At 38.4% G+C, this 20,790-nt stretch overlaps 2 protein-coding genes across 4 annotated transcripts; both read left to right on the top strand.

Annotated features, from left to right (window-relative positions):
- The first annotated feature begins 21 nt into the window (after positions 1–21).
- Positions 22–7,576, top strand: LOC111576678 (E3 ubiquitin-protein ligase TRIM39-like). Of its 3 annotated transcripts, none has more exons than XM_035953886.2 (7): positions 22–195; positions 3,089–3,654; positions 4,611–4,706; positions 5,006–5,239; positions 5,336–5,522; positions 5,598–5,624; positions 5,718–7,576. In XM_035953886.2, the coding sequence occupies exons 1-7, from the start codon at positions 120–122 to the stop codon at positions 6,254–6,256; spliced, it is 1,725 nt and encodes a 574-aa protein (XP_035809779.2). In that variant the 5' UTR covers positions 22–119; the 3' UTR covers positions 6,257–7,576. The 3 variants fall into 3 exon arrangements, with proteins under 3 accessions (XP_035809779.2, XP_035809780.2, XP_023138256.2); XM_035953887.2 differs by having other exon boundaries at positions 24–195; positions 3,092–3,654; XM_023282488.3 differs by having other exon boundaries at positions 26–195; positions 5,375–5,522.
- Positions 7,577–7,736: 160 nt separating this feature from the next.
- On the top strand, positions 7,737–20,507 carry LOC111576698 (uncharacterized). Its single transcript, XM_055008050.1, has 30 exons — positions 7,737–7,793; positions 8,755–8,970; positions 9,082–9,299; positions 10,172–10,241; positions 10,318–10,397; positions 10,486–10,566; positions 10,647–10,731; positions 10,824–10,909; positions 11,021–11,107; positions 11,248–11,346; positions 11,427–11,520; positions 11,614–11,675; positions 11,751–11,846; positions 11,999–12,169; positions 12,352–12,433; positions 12,519–12,559; positions 13,283–13,363; positions 13,515–13,610; positions 13,993–14,088; positions 14,544–14,604; positions 14,691–14,752; positions 14,863–15,027; positions 15,243–15,294; positions 15,372–15,409; positions 15,538–15,618; positions 15,739–15,822; positions 18,346–18,441; positions 18,872–18,956; positions 19,051–19,094; positions 19,277–20,507. The coding sequence occupies exons 2-30, from the start codon at positions 8,772–8,774 to the stop codon at positions 19,358–19,360; spliced, it is 2,676 nt and encodes an 891-aa protein (XP_054864025.1). The 5' UTR covers positions 7,737–7,793; positions 8,755–8,771; the 3' UTR covers positions 19,361–20,507.
- Positions 20,508–20,790: the final 283 nt, after the last annotated feature.

Raw genomic sequence — 20,790 nt, 5'->3', positions numbered from 1 at the left:
AACACATGATTTGGTTGCTCATTTGCCAACTGACAAGCCTCTTTGCCTAAAGGAAGCGACTGGCCGGGCTTTGAGCAGAAATGAAACTTAAAACAGGGAGGAAGTCCTAAAGGAAGAACATGAACAGTGGAGGTGAGAGCACCGAGAGAAGAAGGCAGACGAGTGTGAGACAGGGAGCATCTCAACAGCTCAGAGGTAAGACTTTAATTTAAGTGTTTTCTGATCATATTGCTTCTTATAAAGGGACTGAAGAGAAATTATAACATGTGCAGTTTACAGTTCTGCTGCTTGGATTCACTTATCCTCAAAAGAACACTCAGTTTTAGACTGTGCCATCACATGTGATGTTTTAGTCTACTTCATTACTTTTTGGGCAGCGTTAATTCCACAAATCTTTCCTATCTTTCTGCCGTCGTAACACCTGCCCATCCAAGGTCATGTGTGTGCCACAAGGAATCCCTTCCAGCTATAATAGTAACACAGTGTGATCTGTGTTCACTGGTTTCTATTCCTAATTTCTAGGAAATAAATGAATAATGCTGGGTTCTAAAACCCAAAAATATATAAACTCGCGTAGAAATAATTGAATTTCTGGAGTTAAATCAACCAAACTTTAATTACAGAACACTTTTAATGCAGCTGTTCAAAGTACTTTACAGTTTGATAAGCTGATAATGAATGAAAAAGACTCTCAGACCTCCATATAACCATAAAATATCCTACTTTCTTTAAAAAAAAACAGTGCAAGAAAATAGCTGCAAAGTATGACCAATCACACATAAGGGTTGGTTAAATAACCGTGTGTCGTATCTGTTTAAATTACTTGTAAGCTTATTGATATTGTAGATTATAAAGCTGATAAAGTTCTTACAGTGTAAACTGAGCACAAATATGGTAAATCTCAGTAGGATGATAAAATAACACCCGATAATTTAAAGGTTCTCAATGTAACCGTCAGAAAACCATTGTTATTGCTGCTATAGTTTGAAAGGAATGTTGTCCAAATTGCCAAAATGACACCATTCATCATAGCCAAGAACCATAAAAACTGAAAGAATTACATTTTCACCTCTGAGGGTCTGTAGTAACATGTGACTTTTGCCAAAAATAACGAGATAATAACCAAGCAGATTTATAGAAAACAAAAAAAAGTTACAACAAAAATGCTAAAACTGTGTAGCCATTGGTGACTCAGCAGTGACCAACAGTCACATGACAAAAATGTGGGGCTTATTCGACTGAACTGCAGGCGCTGCAGATCAGATTGGAGACACATACGTAAACGAAGTAAAATTATGAATAGCTAAACATCTATAGTATGTAGAGCCACTTTTTTTTGACATTACTGGTGACACCTGTAGTGACTTAGAAAACTGTTGTTGGTTCCATTTTTTTCCTATTTTTTTTCTAAAATAAATAAGAAATTAAATTTATGGCATTTTAAAGGTTTCATACTGCAAAAACAGCAATTTTCTTTAGTTCTCTCTGCTTCAAGTCATGGTTGTGCTGTTCCTGTAGAGATGCAGGGTTTTATGTTTGACTGAAAAACAAGGAGCTCACACTTGGTAAAATATGAGAAAATAAACCCAGAGGTTGTTCGGGGTTGAGAGGGTTAATGATACCGATGACTGTGAGGAAGGTGAAGTCAGCATCCATAGCAGCCGGACATTAGGAGGCACACATGAGTCTCCTGGGCATCAGCCAAAACAGTAAATGACTGTAGACTATATTTGAGGCTGTAGATCAGAGTGTGGAGACGGTTGTGGCAATGCAAGACTCAAATGGACCACTGATGATGGAATTAGTTCTCCCATCAGTCATATTTCTGTTCGATTCAAAAGTTTTTATTGGATAAAACAGATTTTTTTTTTTTTTTTTTTGTTCTTATGTAGAGTTTGGTTTGGAGTTGGTTGTGTTTGATGTTAGTGGTCTCCATCTCTAAATGAACATTAGCTGGGTCATTCCAGAATTAGAGGACATTTGGGGTTCACAATGTTGGAAAAGTAAACCTTCTCTTTTACATTTTTTTTTGCTACACATTCATCAATAATAGGTAATAAACTATCAAAAACTTGCTCAGTTTACACATCGATGTTTTAATGTTTATTATGTGTTTTATTTGTTGTTTGCTAACCCTACTCTAATCACAGTAACAGGGTTGCTAATCCATGCTAATGTTAGCTTTTTCTCAGCAGTAGAAGCCAGATATTTATCTAGCTGTTACTGCTGACCAAGAGGACAAACTTACTGATGGAAAAAAGTAAAGAAAAAAGTAAAAAGAATGTCTTGTCCTGACAATATGCATAACAGGGTTTTCTTCTAGTTTATTTTTTTAGATTTGGTCTCAGGAGAAGTACATTTACACAACAACTACTTGTTTTAGTATTTTGTACATGGATTATTTGAAATTTGATGGGTGGGATGTAAAATGTCCTCCAATTCTGGAATGAGCCAGTAATTGTTGCACACTGTTGGTGCTGCAGGGGAGCAGATGAGGAGCACAGAGGGGAGTGAGTATAAAGGTCACATCCTTTGTATTTTCCAGGAAAATTCATCCTGAGTCCTTCACATAAAAATCAGTCCACAGGCCTGAGTTGGCGGCCGAGACAGTTTGGGAGGGTCTTGTGTTTTAAAGTTACATAATAATCTGTTCAAACATTGGCATGAAAAATGCAGTTGCAACATGTAAATTGCTTCACATTCTTACACATAGTGCCTTTCAAAGCATGACTATGCATTTTTTGAAAGAATAAATAATAACTCTTGCTGTTAAAAATGAAAAAGTTGAAAGCAATAGACACAGTATCTCCATTCAATTCACCAATTACTCTACAAGCACATTTGGTCTGATGCAACTATTATCATCTGCTATCAAGCCTCAACTAGTTTCAGCATTTCTGTGGACCTAACATCATTCTGTCAGTTCACACTTTTTTGTTCACTAACCTCTGCAAGTTTCCTTTCACTTTAAGTCTTCAGCAAATCATTGAATATTTATTCTAAGGTTTGAACGCAAAGCAATAATGGCTGCAGACTGAGGCTTACTGTCATGTTTCCAGTTGGTTAACTTTGTGGTTCTGTCTTTCAGCAGATATGGCCTCTACGTCTACATCACCCAGTGAGCCGTCCTTACTGGAGAAACATATAACCTGCTCCATCTGCATGGAGGCTTTTAAGGATCCCGTCAGTACAACTTGTGGTCACTCTTTCTGCAAGGACTGTCTTCGCTGCAACTTTGAATACAATGACATGCAGTGCCCACTTTGCAAGACACACCTAACCAAAGCCCCCGATGTGAACATCGTCCTGAGAGACCTCATCCAACAGCTGACAAAGAAAGACGACGAGGCTGTGGGGCCCGGTGAAGTGGCCTGTGATGTTTGTATAGAGCAGAAGCTGAAGGCGAAGAAGTCCTGCCTTGTGTGTCTCGCCTCGTATTGCTCGACCCACGTGAAGAATCACTACTCGACTAAGCGGCTGAAGGGCCACAAGTTGGTGGAACCTGTGGAGAACCTGGATGCGAGGGCTTGTTTAACCCACGGACGCCCCCTGGATCTGTACAGCAGGAAGCGGCAGAAATGCATCTGCGTTCGTTGCATGCAGGAAGGTCAGGAGGAGGTCGTCTCTACTGAGGACGAATGGGACAAGAAGAAGGTATTTTACATTAATATTTAATCCAAGTCTTTAAGTTTTTTACATTAATCCAATGCGGTATCTTGAACATGAGTTATATGGGTCAATATATAATTGTGGGACATTTTGTAACATAGTTAACAGGCATCATAGTTGACATTTTTGCTGTTTTCAGGCCTAAAATCAACATGGCCGCCCTTTAACTAAACACCACATGGCATTTTTACAGAAAGATTCTTTTAAAATATTACTTTTACAAATTGAGTAAAATTGAAATTGAAAGTTATTTATAAAGATATTGTAGTAAACCTGTTGACATGCGATAAATCCACTCACACACTGCTTTATATTAAATAACTAATAAAGCTTGGAGTCTTTCCAGTCTTTTCTTCAGGAGGAAATGACATCATGTGGAGCAGGTCATGTGATTTGGAATTGACAAACTTCCTTGAGAGGTGTTCTTGTAATGGGTAATTTAGTTGAAAGTGATTTCTTAGACACGGATACAGTTTATTTTCCATAGAAAATTTGACATATTGACAAAAAAGAAATATCTGTCATGATTATCTCAACTTAATAAAAAGAACACAATCAAAACTATTATTTAATAAACTCATTTTATTATTGTTCAGATTATTAGAAGGTGGTTATGATTAAATTTGGATGGTTTAGTTGACAATTTAGTGATATCCAGTCATTTTTTATTAATAAGTGACTGATTCCATAATAAATAATTATGGAATTTGTAAAGACATGATCATAAGGAACTTAAAAAACATTAGATTTTTTGCATTTAATAAAAGTGTATGGAAGATATATCCCATGGACTTCAAAAGTCCCTCAGTTTTATATTGACCCATATCCACTTAAGGAGACAAACACAAATGATGGAACTTGTCCATAAGTTCTCTCATCCACTTTTACATCACAGTGAATGAAAAGAACATTGTTTGATGTTTCCTTCTTGTCTACTGCAGACTGAACTCGAGGACAACAAGACGGAGTTACAAGATGAAATCAAGAAGAGAAAAACAAAGGTGGATGAGATCGCTAAGGCTCTTAAGGACTGTAAGGTGAGCAGCAAGGAAGACAAAGTATTTTGGATCTGTATCATAACTTGCATGTCCTCTGAAGTCTCCTTAAGATCATACAGATGGTGCACCAAGACTGAACACTAAATCTGTCCCAGGACTTCACTCCAGATTGTTCCAGATCTAGTTATTGCAGTTTTATAGAAGGAAGATGTTTCTTGACCTTTAGTCATTGCTCAATATGCTGTAGTACATGTAGCATTTCTGCAAGAGATCAGATCACAGTGAATTATGCAAGTCAGAAAAGATGAGGCTGAATGTTACAGTGCAGTGATTTTCAGGACGTGCTGGAAAATGATTGGTGGGATATTGAGGGTGTGTTCACTGCTGTGATCGCCATCATGGAGGAGGCCATGGCCAGAATGCAGCAGCCGCTAAAGGAAAGGAGGCAGCTTTTGGAGAAGGAAGCCAAAAACCTCAACGATCAGTTGGAAGCAGAGATCAACAAACTGGAGACGACCATTTCTGAACTGGACGATATATCAGCGCTAGAGGATCACGTCCTTTTCCTGCAGGTGAGGAGAAACTTTCAAGAGTTATTGTATGTATAAGCGTGCATCATTATCTTTTTTTCTTGCTTATATTGACGTTTTTCTCCGTGTTGCTGTCAGTCTGTTGGTACATCTTTGTTCCGTCTTTCTGTTTCTCAGAGTTACCCATCTCTTCAAGATCCAAACAACATGAAAGACTGGACAGAAGTAGAGCTGGATACATCTCTGTCGTTTGGCACCATGAGAAAAACCACAATAGCTATGATGGAAAAAATCCAACAGGAACTGGAGAAATTGACATCCATTGGTAAGAGTCAACCCAATGAAAGCTAAATGCTAAAATGTTGACATAATTGATCTAAAACTCTTCTTTGCTTCACAGAACTAAAGAGGGTCCCAACGTTTACAGGTATGTTGTTTAGTTTACTTGCACCTAACAATATCTTTCAAAAGTTTGACTTTTCTGTTTGAGTCATGGCGTTATTTTTAATCTGTGTAACAGCGGATGTGAAGCTGGATCCAGCTACAGCACACAAACGGCTTGTTGTCTCGAAAGACGGCAAACAAGTGAAAGATGGAGGAGAGGACCAGGAAGTAGCCGACGGCCCTGAGAGGTTTGATCTGTTCGGCGGCGTCCTGGGGCTCGACGGCTTCACCTCGGGGAGGTCCTACTGGGAGGTGGAGGTCACCAACAAGACCGGCTGGGACCTGGGTGTAGCGAGAGGTGACGCAAACCGGAAGGGGAAACTCAAACTGAACCCAGAGAACGGTTACTGGGTGACTGTGCTGTATGAAGATAAAAAGTTCGCCGCCCTGACAGCTCCACCACTTCGTCTTTCCCTGGAGAAGCCGGAGAAGGTGGGGGTGTTTGTGGACTACGACGAAGGTCTCGTCTCTTTCTACGACGTCACGGCTCAGTCTCACATCTACTCGTTCACCGACTGTTCGTTCAAAGATGAGCTTTACCCATATTTCAGTCCTCATTTCAAACAAGAGGAGAAGAATTCTGAGCCTTTGATTATATCTGCGGGGAAACTGTGAGAGGAGGACATAGATAAGTCATGAACAGCATGTTTGTGTTGCGATTTTGTTGTTCAAACATCCTTGATTCCTTTCCTCAACTTATCTTCTTGTGCTTTAGTCCTTGTCAGATGAACATAACCGTGTTCCTGACATCCTACGTTTACTTAAAATTCAATTCACAACCTGCCATAATATGACGAAAATATACAGATACCACTTATTTTTTATTTAACATCCAGGTTTGACACACAAACGAGTTCTACCCAGATAATGACATAGACTATGATGATATATATTATGCACAACACATTTGGTAAACTTGCTAAAGAAGACCTAAACCATATGAATGTTGGTTGTGAAGCAGCACATGAATTCCTGATCTAGAATCTGAGCACACTAAAGCTAAAATACTGTAAGTACAGTTACACTATACAGCATGAGCACATAGAACTTTATGATTTCTGCAGACAGAAGCAAAAACTAAACTAGAACCAAAAAAAAACCAAAACATTTTTGCAATGAAACATATAAAGAAAATAGGATGTTTTGTTATAGTTCAAATTATACAACAGTAAATACTGCATAAGTATAATTGCAAGTATAATTAGCATTCGTTGCCATCTAAAAATACCAAACATTTCAATGGCTTCAGCTTCTTAAATGAGCCTCATATATGCTGCTTTGGCCTTTAACTATTTTAATATCTGTTTTAATCATTTTGAAGTTTGGATTATTGTCTTTTTAACTAGAATGTTGTACCTGCAATCTGAACAAAAAATTGCCACTAGCTATGATGAAATCCTGCTTTTGTATCAATATTATTCATTTAATAATATAACAATCACAATGACACTGCAATGTTTAAATGATTTAGTATGAGCTGGTAAATAGAAAGAAATAGGTCACATGAACTGGCCACAGTAAATGTTTGAAATTTACCAGGGGGTGCCATTGGTGCTTGGACCCAAATCATCTACAGCAGTAAAATAGAAATATACATAACGCAGCGGTAAAATTAATCCAAAAACAGCACATGAAAGAGTAAAACACTGAGAGGGAACATTTTGTAAGATTACGTATTTTTTTATACTATCATTTTAAAAGCAAACCTTTTGTAACTGGGTTTTTTTTAACAGGCTTGTATTTGTACTTTTACTTAAGTTTCTGAGTTACTGCCCCACTACTGCAAACAATGATGGAAATTCTTCTTATTCACACCAACATCTTAGACATAAAATGAGTGTGAAGTCTAATTATAATGCAATTTTAGTATTTTTGAACTGTGTTGTTTTTATTTAGAAATTTCCACAAAATGAATAAAAGTAACTTTTGAAAATAGATCTTTTGTTGCTCTTAATTCCACTTTGGCCAGATTTGAGTTTCATAACAACAACAGGGTGACTCATGCCTGAGGTTTGGTTGGCGGCTTTTTTTTTTTTTATTCCCTCCAGAAACGAAACTAAGAGAGAGAAAAAAAGTAGCCTCGACACATCAGAGGCAGAGAGAAAATATTTTGGCGGCAGAGAGGCAACCGAACACAGAACAAGACTGCAAGGTAAGCGACACTCTCCACACCCAACGCATGTTGTTTCTGCATTCTTTTTAATTCTAATGGATGGACTGAATGCGATTTGTCAGGTCTGTTTGATTGCACGATAACGGAAAAGTTTTAAAGAGTGTGACACGGTGTTAAACAAGCTGCAGTGAAATCTCACAACATTAAAAAGCCCATAAAGAGACTTTTTTCTATAGTTTTTAAATTGATTTTGGTGATTAAATCATGCATGGAGCACTTATTAAGTCTTTCACTAGGAGCTTTTACAAATTTATCGAGACCCGAACAGCATCAGAACTATATGTAACCTGTTAATTGTCACATTACTTCAAATTCTATCACCCTTATAGTATAGCAAGCATTTTAAAACAAAACAACTATTCACTATACTGCAAATCCAAACGCAGAAACTCAATGCATCATAAATAAACACACCTGGGATTTCCAATCAGCCTAACTGCATGGTCATGGTTATAAAATGATGCACCAAACAATTCGCTGGAAATGTTATGTTTTTGTGAAACTGAAGTTGCTAAGTAGCATCAGCCAAATATGCAGCAGCGATCAGAGGGAGGTTTACTAATTTCACTATCTGGAACATTCCCAACTGTTGCGACTTGGCCTTTTTTTGGAGAATTTGTTATGATCCAGGTATTTGTATGAAAAAAAATACAATACCTAATGTTTATTTTTGTGTGAATAATGGTAAAATACTCAATGCCACTTACATTCAAACTACAAAAAACTTAATTCTGACATTTGAGAAACATATAAGACTTTATTTCGGTGTATTGATTCTTTAGTTGCTTTGAATGTGGCACAGTGGTGTAGCTGTTATCAAAAGTCTTTGGAGAAAGTGCTATCTGGTGCAAGAACATCCTCTGTGTCAGCAGTAATGCGTTTTGTCAGGGGAACAGGAAATAAAACGAACCTAAACCCACAGACAATGACAATGTTTTAGACAGACGCACAGCAGAAATGAGCCTCCAGCTTTACTACTGTGGCTGGTCCAAAGTGACGTCTGTTCACGGCCTGAGGACTCACCAGGGGATGAAGGGATGCACTCCAAAGGGTGTGACGATTGCACAGTCTGACCAGCAGTACTTGCAAGACTTTGTTGGAGCTCCAGCCATTCAGCTAGATGTCAAGCTGGAGGTCCGAACTTCTATCAAGACTGGTGGGTTTTTTAGAGATGATTCATTACAAGTTGTTGTACAAGTTGTAGATCAGTGGCGTAAGAGGGATGAAACCTGATGAAGTTAACATCCTTGTATTATGTCTCCAACAGACACAACAGACTACTATTCAGACTTGAGCCTCCAGGTTTGTCACTGTGGATGGAGCAAAATGACGACTTATCAGGGCTTGAGAATTCACCAGGGGAAGATGGGATGCACACCAAAGGGAATGAGGATCCCAAAGGAGGAGCAGTACAAATGGAATGAACAGCAGGAAGCAGAGGCGGATCACAGAAAAATGGCCGAGAGAGTCGTTGTCAAGAAGGAGGTACTGTGCAATAACTGCAGATCTAACCAAGTGAAAGTTTGGCCTTAAATTTGACTGGGTTCCAAGTTCCAAGAGGGATATTTGGAGCCACCAGTCACAGTTTAGTTAGAGACGTTTTAGCAATACCCTCCAAATTCCATGCTAAAATAAAAACATTGCACAATTGGACTTTTTGTATAGTTGACTGTCACACTGATTACCCTGGCATTCATGCTCCCCTGAAGATGAAATGTGATGGTCCAGCACCATTATCTGGTGAAAACCATTATTTGTTCAGTAGTTTGATTGCTTTAAGATGATTTACTTAACTAAAAGCACCAAAACCAGAAAAAAGCAATGTTAAGATACTGCATTACAAGTAAAAGTCCTGCATGATAAACCTTCAGTCAGTTGTCAGACTTTTTCTCTACTTTTTAAACTGTTTGAATTAAACCATGTGAGAAGTTGAAATGTGACAGGACTACACACCGTTTTTTGTAATATGGCAGAAGGCAAAAAGTTTGAAATCACTGGATTAACCTTCAACAGTGTATTTTAAAAGCTTGATATATTTTCCAATGATTAAAATCCTTAAATTTGAAAGCTAAGACGGTCAGATAAATGTAGTTCAGAAGAAATTGCTTTTTTTTTTTTTTTTTTTTTACCTTTGATATATAGTGGACCTCAAAAATCACACTTTAACTGCAATACTTGAGTACATATATTTACTTTCCACCACTATTTGTGACCAAGTTGTATCAGTATGATTGTACACTCACTATGTTTTTAGGACATCAAGTGGAAAATTCTTTCAGCATTCATGGTTTCATTCATCAATGCATGCAATTATTGACACTTTGAATAAGTTAGATCATCTTTCCTTAACCTGACAGAGTTTGTCACCACGAAGAAGCAGCAGCACCAACTCTGCAGCCACAACAGTCCAGGAGGGTCACATGCCACGTATGTGCAAGACTCTAATTCAGTGGAAATGAGAGTTTGTAGAAGAAACTAAAGCCCGAATCGTCTTTTACTACAGCTTCTGTACCTGCACGAAGCTCCTCCCGAAGATCCACAAAGTCAAACTCAGACCAGCAGCAGTTCTCCAGCCTCCACCAGGTGAAGCAGATTCAGGAAGATCGGAACTTTTCTGACAGAAAAGTGAGCAAAAAAAATGAAATTGATTGGAAAAAAAAATATCTTCCAGGTGAACAGACCATTGAGGGAGTATCCAACACCAACATACCCGGAAAGGGACAAAAAAATAAAGCGTCAAACATCATCACGGGTACTTAACGGTTTGTTTTTGACCTTATGTTTTACATTACATTTTTAAAAATCACTTCAGTGACTTTTTGTCCTTATTAGAATACAGACAGTAGAGCTGTGGAATACTGCAGCATCGACAGCAATACTGGCTATGCAGCTACAGTCAAGGAGGAGCCCAAACCACGTCTGTACCAACAAAGAATTATTCAAGACACATTTTTCTAACTCGGTCTGAAAAATGAAGCTACTATGGTTTAACATCTCCTTTCATTTTAGCGTTTGCAGTTTCACAACCATCTTTCCGAAGAGACACAAAGTCAATGTCCCGCCAAAATCTGCAAGATTTGTCCACCAATGCGCAGGTAGAGCACATTTCTTGAAACCACTTTGGATATACTGTATATTTTTATGTCACTTTAGTCTCAACTATGCCTTTTTTAAAAAACAGAATAATATTCTGTTGTGTGTTTCAGATGAACAGGGACGTCAAGGAACCTCCAACCCTGGTACCAGTAGTCCGGCCTAAGCAGAAACACAGGGAGAGTCAAACATTTTCACAGGTATTAAACTCGTAACTGTTTAAGACTCTGTTGTACAATTTGCATTTTACCTCCTAGATACTTTCTGTAAATGCTAAACTGGCAGAATATGGTAAACATTTCCTCAAATTTTCTATTCAAATTTAATTGACATCTTTCAGGTGAATAGACAGTTGGTCAGGGAGTACCCAGCATCAATGCACCTGGGAAACGTAGTCCGACCTAAGGAGGAAAACCTACAGAATCAAATACTATCACAGGTATTTACTATCTTCTTTTTTTACTTATGTTTGAAAATGAATTTTTTAAAATGTTGCTGTAGTCACTTTGTCCTCATTAGAACACAGACAGAGCAGTGGAAGGATACTGGAGCGTTAAAAACTCTAGTAGCAATGCAACAACAGCAGCTGCACTCAAGGAAGAGCCCAAATTATGTATGTACAGTTCAGTCAAGATAAGTTTTTGCAAATCAGTCTGAAAAACAAAGAAACTACAGCTATAATCCTTTGTCATTGTTGCATTTGCAGCTCCACAACCGTCTCTCCAAAGAGTCACAAAGTCAAGCCAGGATTCTTCTACTGATGTGAAGGTAGAGCAGCTTTGTTAAATTTGCCATTTTATTCTTAACTTTAAAAAAATAATCTTATTCCAGTGTGTCTTTCAGGTGACTAAAATGGTCAGTGAACGTCCAAATGCTCCACCTCTGCTACCAGCAGTTCCACCTACAGAGAACAGCAGGAAGGAGCGAACACCTTCACAGGTACAACTCGTTTTCATTGGTTTTTCTAATGGATGCAGTAGGCCTGCTGAGTTTAGTACACTCTGTATACTGTAGATATAGTAAACACCAACAACATAGCATATTCATGAGTGCCAGTAATTTACAACAAACTTCAAATCGTCATGTTTCAGATGAACAGATCAGTCAGGGAGCATCCAAAAACTCCACCTCTGGTCCTTCCGAAGAAGAAGGACACACTTCTATTTAAAGTGAGGCAAGAGAAAATCACATCTGAATTACAGCAAAAACTTCAAAAGAGAGAAGAACTAACTGGCATCAGAACAATGGAGCCAGTCTGTGAGGTAAACAGCAACATTATGCTTATGATTTACACTTTGATTCCACATCAACCAAGTTGTTTTGCTGCTACTTAGACAAAAGGATCTGAATTCTGCTTTTTGTTTAACTAGAATTTTTAATCAAACAGAATTAGTCATAGAATGCTGAACAGTGTCAAACCACGTGTAAAATATATTGCTCTCAGAGTGTCGAAGATGCAACAAGTGCCAACAGCCAAACAGCTCCTGCAGCAGCACAAGTCTCAGCAAAAGAGGACTCAGCATCATGTATGTAGTAGAACATTTCATTCAAAACTGGAAATTGCTAAATAAACCAAGAAAATTAAGTCACTGCTGCTTTCATTCTGTACAGTGAATGAAGCTGCACAGCCTGATTTCTCCACTGGCATGACGGTACAGTAGCTTCTTTAATATGTTGGTGAAAAATCTTACAGGGAACCAAACGAGTTCCATCACGCCACAAAATGTAACATCATCTCTTTTGTCAGTAGTTAACCCTCGTGTCGTCCTGCGGGTCAGATTGGCCCCGTTTCATAGTTTGAAAATATGGGGAAAAAAAAAAAATTTCAGTGAAATTTCTGATGTCCACATTTTCAACATTTTTGGGAAATCTTTGAACATTTTTTGGTGGAAAAAAAAAGAAATGTTAAAAATGTTTAAGAACATTTACAAAAAAAAATTTAAAAATCAACCAAAATCCTGTGAATTTTGCTGGATTTTGGTTAATTTTTATGTGAATGTTCTTAAAGAAAATATTAAAAGTTTTACTGATCTATATGTAATCACTTTAGATATTTTTACAATTTTTTTGGAAGATTTTTACTCATTTTTTGAAAATATTTACAAGAATTTTCTTGCCAAATATGGGGGATTTTTAAAAAATAAAACTTAAAGGAAAACTTTGGAGGAGTTATTGGAATTTACTTCCTGAAGGTTTTGCAAATTTTCAGATATTTGGGGAATTTTTTTCTGAATTTTTTATTTTTATTTTTATTTTTTTAGACAAGGAAACAATATTTTGTGGTGCCCATAAACGACGACAACAGGAGGGTTAATAGTGCAAAGTTGTCTTTATCATTTGGTTCCAGTCTTCACTGAGTGTTGAACATATTTCAGGTGAAGGAACTGGCCCAGATGTTTTCAGCTTCCACAGAGCAGGAACCAAAGAGTGAAGGAGGGAAACAAAAAACATCACAGGTGTAGTTTTTACCCCCACAGTTTTGGGCGATGCTTGCAAGAACAGTATGTTTCCTTGATGATTCATTGCGTTATGTTTTGATAAGTGATAAAAACTAAAAAAGTTCATAATACTAACATTTGTTGGACATTTGGATGCCTAATATTGCAGGTGAAGTTACTGGCTCAAGGGTTTTCAGCCTCCACAGCGAGAGAAGCAGTGGTCCAACCAAAGGAGAAAGACAAGAAGAAACAAGGAGTGGAGGAGGTACAACATCAGTGCTTCTATAGTCTTATATCCATCAGAAGAAATTACTTTCAGTTACTATTTTAATGAATAATTATTGAATTGATTCCACTGGAATTTTCAGCAGACATTCATAGTCCTCAGAGGATATATCCTACCGACACTGGAGTCACTTTTTAAAACAGCAACACCTGTTTTTAGCTTCTCTGGTGTGAGAATGGGAGAAGTTTGCCAGAACACAGATTAGTGTTGTGTTCTTCACTTCCTTTCTTTAGACCTTGTTTCGGTTTTGTAATGAGCGACTTTCCAACAGAACCTTCAGGATTCTTCATTTTGCTATTTGAAAAACACCACAAGTTCAGAATACTGTTTGTTGAAAACATGGATGCTTTTTATCAAACAGGGAAAGTTACTGGCTCCGAGGTTTTTGGCCTCCACAGCCAGAGAAACAGCGGTTCAACCCCAGGAGAATGACAAGGAGGAACAAAAACTGTCACAGGTACAGTAGTAGTGCTACTGTTATATTAATCAGTAGAAATGTCTGCAAGCTCATCTACCTTCACCTAGTGTGGAAAATCTGAAGTATTGAATGGATTACAGTGAAATTCAGTTGTCATTCATGACCCTCACTTTACTTACACTAATGAGTCTTTAAGGAAAAGCTGCATTAACTTGTTTCATCTTCTCCAGTGTGATGATTTGCTTCTTTGCTTTGTTTCGTGATTTTTTTTTTCTTTCAGTTTTCTGGCATGTTTTCAACTAACTCATCTAAAACTTAATCAGCACATCAAAGCAAATGATTCTCATCAAAAAAACATATATCAAATGAATAAATTCCAAATGCTAGAATGCATCACAATAAAATCATAACAGATTCATCTGGTATTAAAATGAATGAAAAGGGTTTGGAATAAATGACAAACCACCTTTAAACTGTCCACCTTTATGTGTCAGAATGAGCCACCAAGCATCAACTCTGCAACAGCAGCCAAAGTCACAGAGGAGCACAAACCATGTATGTACAAGATTAGAATAATTCACCCAGTAGAATTTACACAAGCTGAGATTTTAAAGCTCACTGATCTTGTTCTCTCTCCACAGCTGTTACAACACAATGCGCTTTGACGAAAGTCTCAAACATACAAGGACACCTTCAACTGAAGGTAAAGCATCAATTTAAACCCATGTAGTCCAAGACCTGCTTTTATAAACATGCAACCTCTTGCCACACTCAAATCCGCTATCAAATTTTGTTACTTTCATAATCATTCAGGTGAACAGATCAGTCAGGAAACATCCAACAACTCCACCTCCTGTCCTGCCTAAGAAGGAGGACACACTTTTGTTTAAAGTGAAGGAAGGTGCATTTAAATCTGAACTACAGCAAAAACATCAAGAAAAAACAACTGACATCAGACCAGTGGAGTCAGTCCATGAGGTACACAGCAACATTTTGCTCCATTTCATTTTGGATTTACTTTTGATAAATCAAACTCCAGATAAACCAAGTTAAGTGATCTGAATTCTGCCTTAATTTTTTTAAACTGAACTTTTTAAATCAGAACTATTTGTCCTAGAACGCTGAACACTGCAAAATCAACCGTAAAAAACTTTAGACATGCATTTTTCTATGATGGATCCTCTTTTTGACAGAAAGTCGCAGATACCAACACCCAAGTCTCAGCAAAGAAGGATCCACCGTCATGTATGTAGCATTTCTGTTCATTCAACAGTGGAAATGGCTAAATAATCAAAATAAGTTGTTACTCATGTTCTGTGCAGTGAAAGAAGACGCTCCTGAGTTCTCCACTGGCATGAAGGTAAAGTAGACTCCTGAATAACAGTGAAAAGTCCTCCAGTTTCACCACATCATAAATGCAATGAGCCACTCTGATACCAGCATTTGGTCCCATCTTTCACTGAGTGTTTATTGTTTAACATATTTCAGGTGAAGGAACTGGCCCAGATGTTTTCAGCCGTCACAGACCAGGAGCCAAAGAATGATAAAGTGGAACAAAAGCCATCACAGGTAGTAAATCCTTGTGCCAGATGGGAGAAGTTTGCAAGAACAGAGATTTTCCTAAATTAGCTTCATGATTTTATGTTTTCATGAAAATACAAGTTAATAATACTGGTTAATATCTTTCAGACGAAGCTACTGGCGCAAAAGTTTTCAGCTCTTACTGCCAGCAAAACAGCCATCCAACCAAAAGAGAAGGACAAGGAGGCACAGGTAGAATATCGTCTATTGTCTTATGTCAGGTGTTGCAATCCAACCTCTAGGGTCAGTCAGATGTGATAAATAACCAGATTATATTTGGTTCAGGTAAAGGAATTTATTGTTCAGTAGCAAATAGAAAAGTGATCAAACAAAGAACACAAGACTGGTGGGTGTTGTGAAGTGCATCTAAACCTAGCTAACAAACCAAAAAATACTCCCTAGCCAAACTTAAAACATGGAAGTGTGGCGCGACTACAAGAGGATAATACACGTTAGATGGTCTCCAAAGGAGATCAGGTGCCGGACAACACCACTCTGGGAATTTCACTCAGAGAATTCTCTCTCCAACACTGGAAACACAGATTTGTTGACTCATGAGGCATGGATTTAAAATTAATTTATTTTTAAACAAGTTCCAAAAATCTTTTAAAACAGATTAACAGCATTCACACTAGGGGGGAAACGAAACAAGAAATCTAATCAGTTTCTGAATTTACCAAGTGGACAGGGGCAAGCAAAGGGGAGGGGAATCCTCCAAAATAATGCAAAAACACCCAGACATACACTCCTGATGACAAACCAATTCCCAAGGGAGCACAGCACACAAAAAGGAGGTGGACACCACCACCACCGGCCTTCAGCAACTGAAAAGGGAGAAAACAAATTAATGGGGATTAAAACAACTTAATACACCTAAACATACTAATGAAACAATATACTAAATGGGCAGGGGTCAAATTAAACTACACATGACAAAATAAATACACAAATCAAACAAAACACAAATAAAAGAATTCTCAAAACAATTTGAACCCAAACAACAAATCATGCACTCACAATTAAACTGACTGAATACGGTGCATGCGGTCGATATGCATCAGCCAATATGCACAACACACTTAATTAAAATTCAGCAGACCAGAGATCAGAGCTGCAGAGACAAAGCAGCAGTAGGAGACAAAGCAGCAGTAGGAGACAAAGCAGCAGTTGGAGACAAAGCAGCAGTAGGAGACAAAGCAGCAGTAGGAGACAAAGCAGCAGCAGTCCAGCAGCTGATCGTGACGTCAGCAGCAGCGCGCACAGCCACCTGAACCTGCTAAAAACATTAGCATTACTATGCTAAATGCTAAAAACACGGCGCGGTCGCTACATTTATAAACGTACGGTCTTACAAGGACGGCCAATACGCACAAGGAGGAAGAGAGCCCATGCAGTTCAGCACGTTACCTGTGACCACAGGAGTGTTAGCCAGGTAACAGTATACACAATAACGCCGTGCAAGAGAGAACACCTACCACATCCAGCTAGGAGTGGGGGACGCGCACACCCAAACTAGCAGCGCACCAACCGAGGACACCAGTCGCTCTGCAGCACAAAGCAGATGCCTGAAGCATACCAGCAGAGAAACCTTACCAGTGAGACATACCTGTCAAACTGAAGTGACACAGACGGGAGCAGAGGAAGAAACAGGTGGAGGGCTGCAGCTTAAATACTCAGCCCCATTCAATGATTGGACACCAGCTGCACAACATCACGTGAGGCAGCAGAGCATTAAGGGATGGAATATCAGTGCTGCTACATAAGCAACACCCACCACAAGTGACAGAAACTAATACAACAGTGCACAAAACTAAACAAAACTGGTGCCTCTGAACACACATTTATTACATACAGTTCACAAAGACTTAAATTACCAAATCGCTTCTTCCTTAAGTTGGCAGACTGCTAACTGGAGCCACAGTCTCCACTGAACCTGGGGACTCCACACTGAATTACCGGCCGCCAACAGAAGCTCTAAATTGCCACCCTTTCGGGAATATGGACCACACAGAAGTACAAGTCAAACACACAGAGGCATTGCTGGGGTCTTCAGGGAGGAGGAGTCGTGGTGGTGGACCAATCCGATGTGTTGGGAGGCGGGGAAGAGGTTCTGGAGCTCCCGGCTAATCACTCATGTCCCAGGTGTAATCTGGAGCTCGGTCTTCAGCCAGGTGTAATCAATCCCCCTCTCCACAAGCCATCCAGACACACAGCCACCAGAAGCTGTAACACCCCTGCCCTTAAAATAGAAACTATAGGTTTTGTACACAATAACACCACATTTATTCCTTAAGCCAACAGCTGCAAACTCATGGTCTCCAAACGCAGCGAGACATGCATGACTGAGTGTTAATGCTATCAGCTCCCAACCTACCTACAACCAATCAATAAAACACAAACAAATTACTCAGCACTTACATTACTTGACCTGTTTTCACTGTGGGACTATTAAGATCCCCCACCTGTTAGGAGGCTTTCAGCTTCACCACTGCGATGTTTTCACTTCGTTGCAGCGTCAGGTGTTAGAGGTTTGCTAGAATACAGAAAATGTATGTTTAATCAGTGTTGTATTTGCCTGCTCCATTCTTTGAGACCTTGTTTTTGTTTTGTAATGAGCAACTTTCCGGCAGAACCTTCATGATTCATCCTTTTATTATTAGAAAAACAACATAACTTCATCATACTCTGATTTTCTGAATGCTTTTTGTCAAACAGGCAAAGCTACTGGCTCCAAGGTTTTCAGCTTCCACAGTCAGAGAAACAGTGGGTAAACGGAAACAGAATGATGGGGAGAAGCATAAACTGCCACAGGTACAATTTTAGTGCTTATTGTCTTATATCCATCAATAGAAATGAGCCTCAGGTGTCTGAAATAGTAAGTATTGAACATATGTTACTGCCATTTTTAATGGACATACATGGTCCTCAGTGGATAAATCCCACTGAGGAGTCACTTTTCGAGCAAAAACTATAACTACGGTCATGTTTTCAGCTTCTAGACTTTGGTTTGACAAAAGAAAAAAGAAAACATTGACTTTATTGGACACTGCAGAAGCCTTTTTTTCTGATTAGTTCAAAACATAAATCAGAAAACTGCTGATGAACAAGACAAGCGCTAATTTTTCAATAAAGAAAATCTTGTCTGGAAAAAAAAAGTCATTTCAGAAACGAGAAATGCAAAAAGTAGGAATCAGTTTTATAAATCATTGTCCACTTTTTTTTCCTTTTTTTTTTTAACCAGAAACAGCTGCCAAATGCAACAAATGTTGCAACCAGAATGAATCCTGCAGCAGCAGAAGCCACAGTGGAGAAGGATCCCAAACCATGTATGTGATGTTGTAATTTATTCAACCCAGAGATTTGCTAGAGAATCTGTAAAATTCAGAAAATGTGGTTGAAGGTTACGATCCTCTTTTCCAGCTTGTGAAACTGCGCAGCTCTCAGATGTCTGCACTGGTGTGAAGGTACGACTTTGATTCCAGCTCCTCAAATCTAGTAAAAAAAAAAAAAAAAAACACCTTCAACTAGACTTTCAATGCACACTTTGGTTTAAGTTTTCTTTGTTGTGTTTTTCAGAACAGTCAGCAAAGGTTTTATTCTTAGCTCATGTGGTTGCAGTTTGCATTGAGTGTTTAATATGTTTCAGGTGAAGGATCTGATCCGGATGTTTTCAGCTACAACAACACAGGAAACAGACATTGAACCCGAGGATAAAAAAAAAAGAGAATGAAACCTGCATAGCTGGTAGATCCAGTAAATCTCATCTAGGAGGTAGAGAATGTAATATACTATGTAGAGCTGTAAACTGGGAGAAGTTAAAATGTTACATGGAGTTCTACAGTTGACCCTCGTTTTAATGGTTTTGTCCAATCACTAGTCAAAGATATTAAGTCTTAACACTTCACTGTTGTCCTACTATTGCAATATTCATTAAAAACTAGCTCAGACATTAAAGGATTGTTGAAGTCAGTTTTCTTTATGTGGTACACTCACAGAATTTGTAGTTTGGTTGAGAAAATTAACCAAATGTAACCCTAAAATCAAGATTTTTCATCAAAATTACCTAATTGTACAAGTCTGAGTTAAACATTGGCCAAAAATAATTAGATTCTGTAAAAAACAAGAAATTCTGCATTCCTCTGTGCAACTGGGAATCCATTAGTGACTGAGGAAACTAATTAAGCATGTAAGTAGAAAGATATCTGTAGTGTCACCATTAATGGCAACACCTGTGGACACTTGTTGCACATGTTGGTTCCAGGTTTTTGAAATAACAAATCAAGAAATTCAGCTTTCATTTTTTCTTTTTAAAATTTAGTAGTAGTAGGAAATCTGCATCCATGATTGGGTTTGTTTTCATATAAATGTAAGCCTCATGCAACAACCTCTACATCTACTTGGAAACTTTTTGAACCAAGATAGACATTTAATAGTACAGAAAACTTGAAGGCTACTCTGTATTTTTGGAAAATATTCCTAAGTGATATACTGCCAAAACAAACATATCAGTAGAAATATGTTAAAAAAAAAACTATGGACTATTTGTCAGGCCTGCAGCCCCAGGCTCCAGATAATGGCAGTACTCTGTATTCTCTGAAGGTTAGCATGGCGTGTTCTGCTTAGTGCAACTCATTAACATTGTTGCTCTTCTTAGCGTAGCTCATAGGTTTGTATTGTTAGCTCTGCTTAGTGTAACATAGTTCTTGTTTCCTCGATAGTTTGTTCTGGTTATTTCAGTGTATTCTCTCTGCCAGCCTGCTACAGGATTTGGTTCTCCTTTCCGCTTTAGGCAGTATACCTTGTGCCATTAAGTCACTTCTGTTTGTGGTTCTGTTATTTTCAGTACTCGTACTGTAAATAAATACCTTGCAGTTTTACTTGTGTTTGTCATTTCTCATGCCCTGAGCCTCACTAGAGACCCATAACCTTCACTGTAACAACTATAAAAACAAGAAAAGCACTCAGAGCACAGGCGGCTCATTCTTTGTATCAAGTCCAGCGGCTGAAATCTTTTTGAAACATCAGTGGATCCAGACTATGAGCTGCATCCCTTCCAAAATCTAATCACTTGGTCCTTGTGTCATTTCTGACCTTCCCTAAAATTTCATCCAAATCTGTTTTTGAGTAATGCGGCAAACAAACCAACAGCGGAGTAGTAAC

This window comes from Amphiprion ocellaris, chromosome 23 (genome assembly GCF_022539595.1).
Source record: "Amphiprion ocellaris isolate individual 3 ecotype Okinawa chromosome 23, ASM2253959v1, whole genome shotgun sequence".
In the NCBI taxonomy this organism is placed as follows: domain Eukaryota; kingdom Metazoa; phylum Chordata; class Actinopteri; family Pomacentridae; genus Amphiprion; species Amphiprion ocellaris.
Note: the sequence above shows the minus strand (reverse complement) of the source record. Positions and strands in the feature narration are given on the sequence as shown.

Excerpts from the sequence above, each read along its gene's own strand:
- LOC111576678 (XM_035953886.2), top strand. The coding sequence starts at position 120 with ATGAACAGTGGAGGTGAGAGCACCGAGAGAAGAAGGCAGACGAGTGTG. Across the intron at positions 3,655-4,610 it reads ACGAATGGGACAAGAAGAAG|ACTGAACTCGAGGACAACAA; the intron begins GTATTTTACATT and ends TGTCTACTGCAG. Across the intron at positions 5,625-5,717 it reads GAGGGTCCCAACGTTTACAG|CGGATGTGAAGCTGGATCCA; the intron begins GTATGTTGTTTA and ends TCTGTGTAACAG.
- LOC111576698 (XM_055008050.1), top strand. The coding sequence starts at position 8,772 with ATGAGCCTCCAGCTTTACTACTGTGGCTGGTCCAAAGTGACGTCTGTT. Across the intron at positions 9,300-10,171 it reads GAGTCGTTGTCAAGAAGGAG|AGTTTGTCACCACGAAGAAG; the intron begins GTACTGTGCAAT and ends TTAACCTGACAG. Across the intron at positions 11,521-11,613 it reads CAAGGAAGAGCCCAAATTAT|CTCCACAACCGTCTCTCCAA; the intron begins GTATGTACAGTT and ends TTGCATTTGCAG.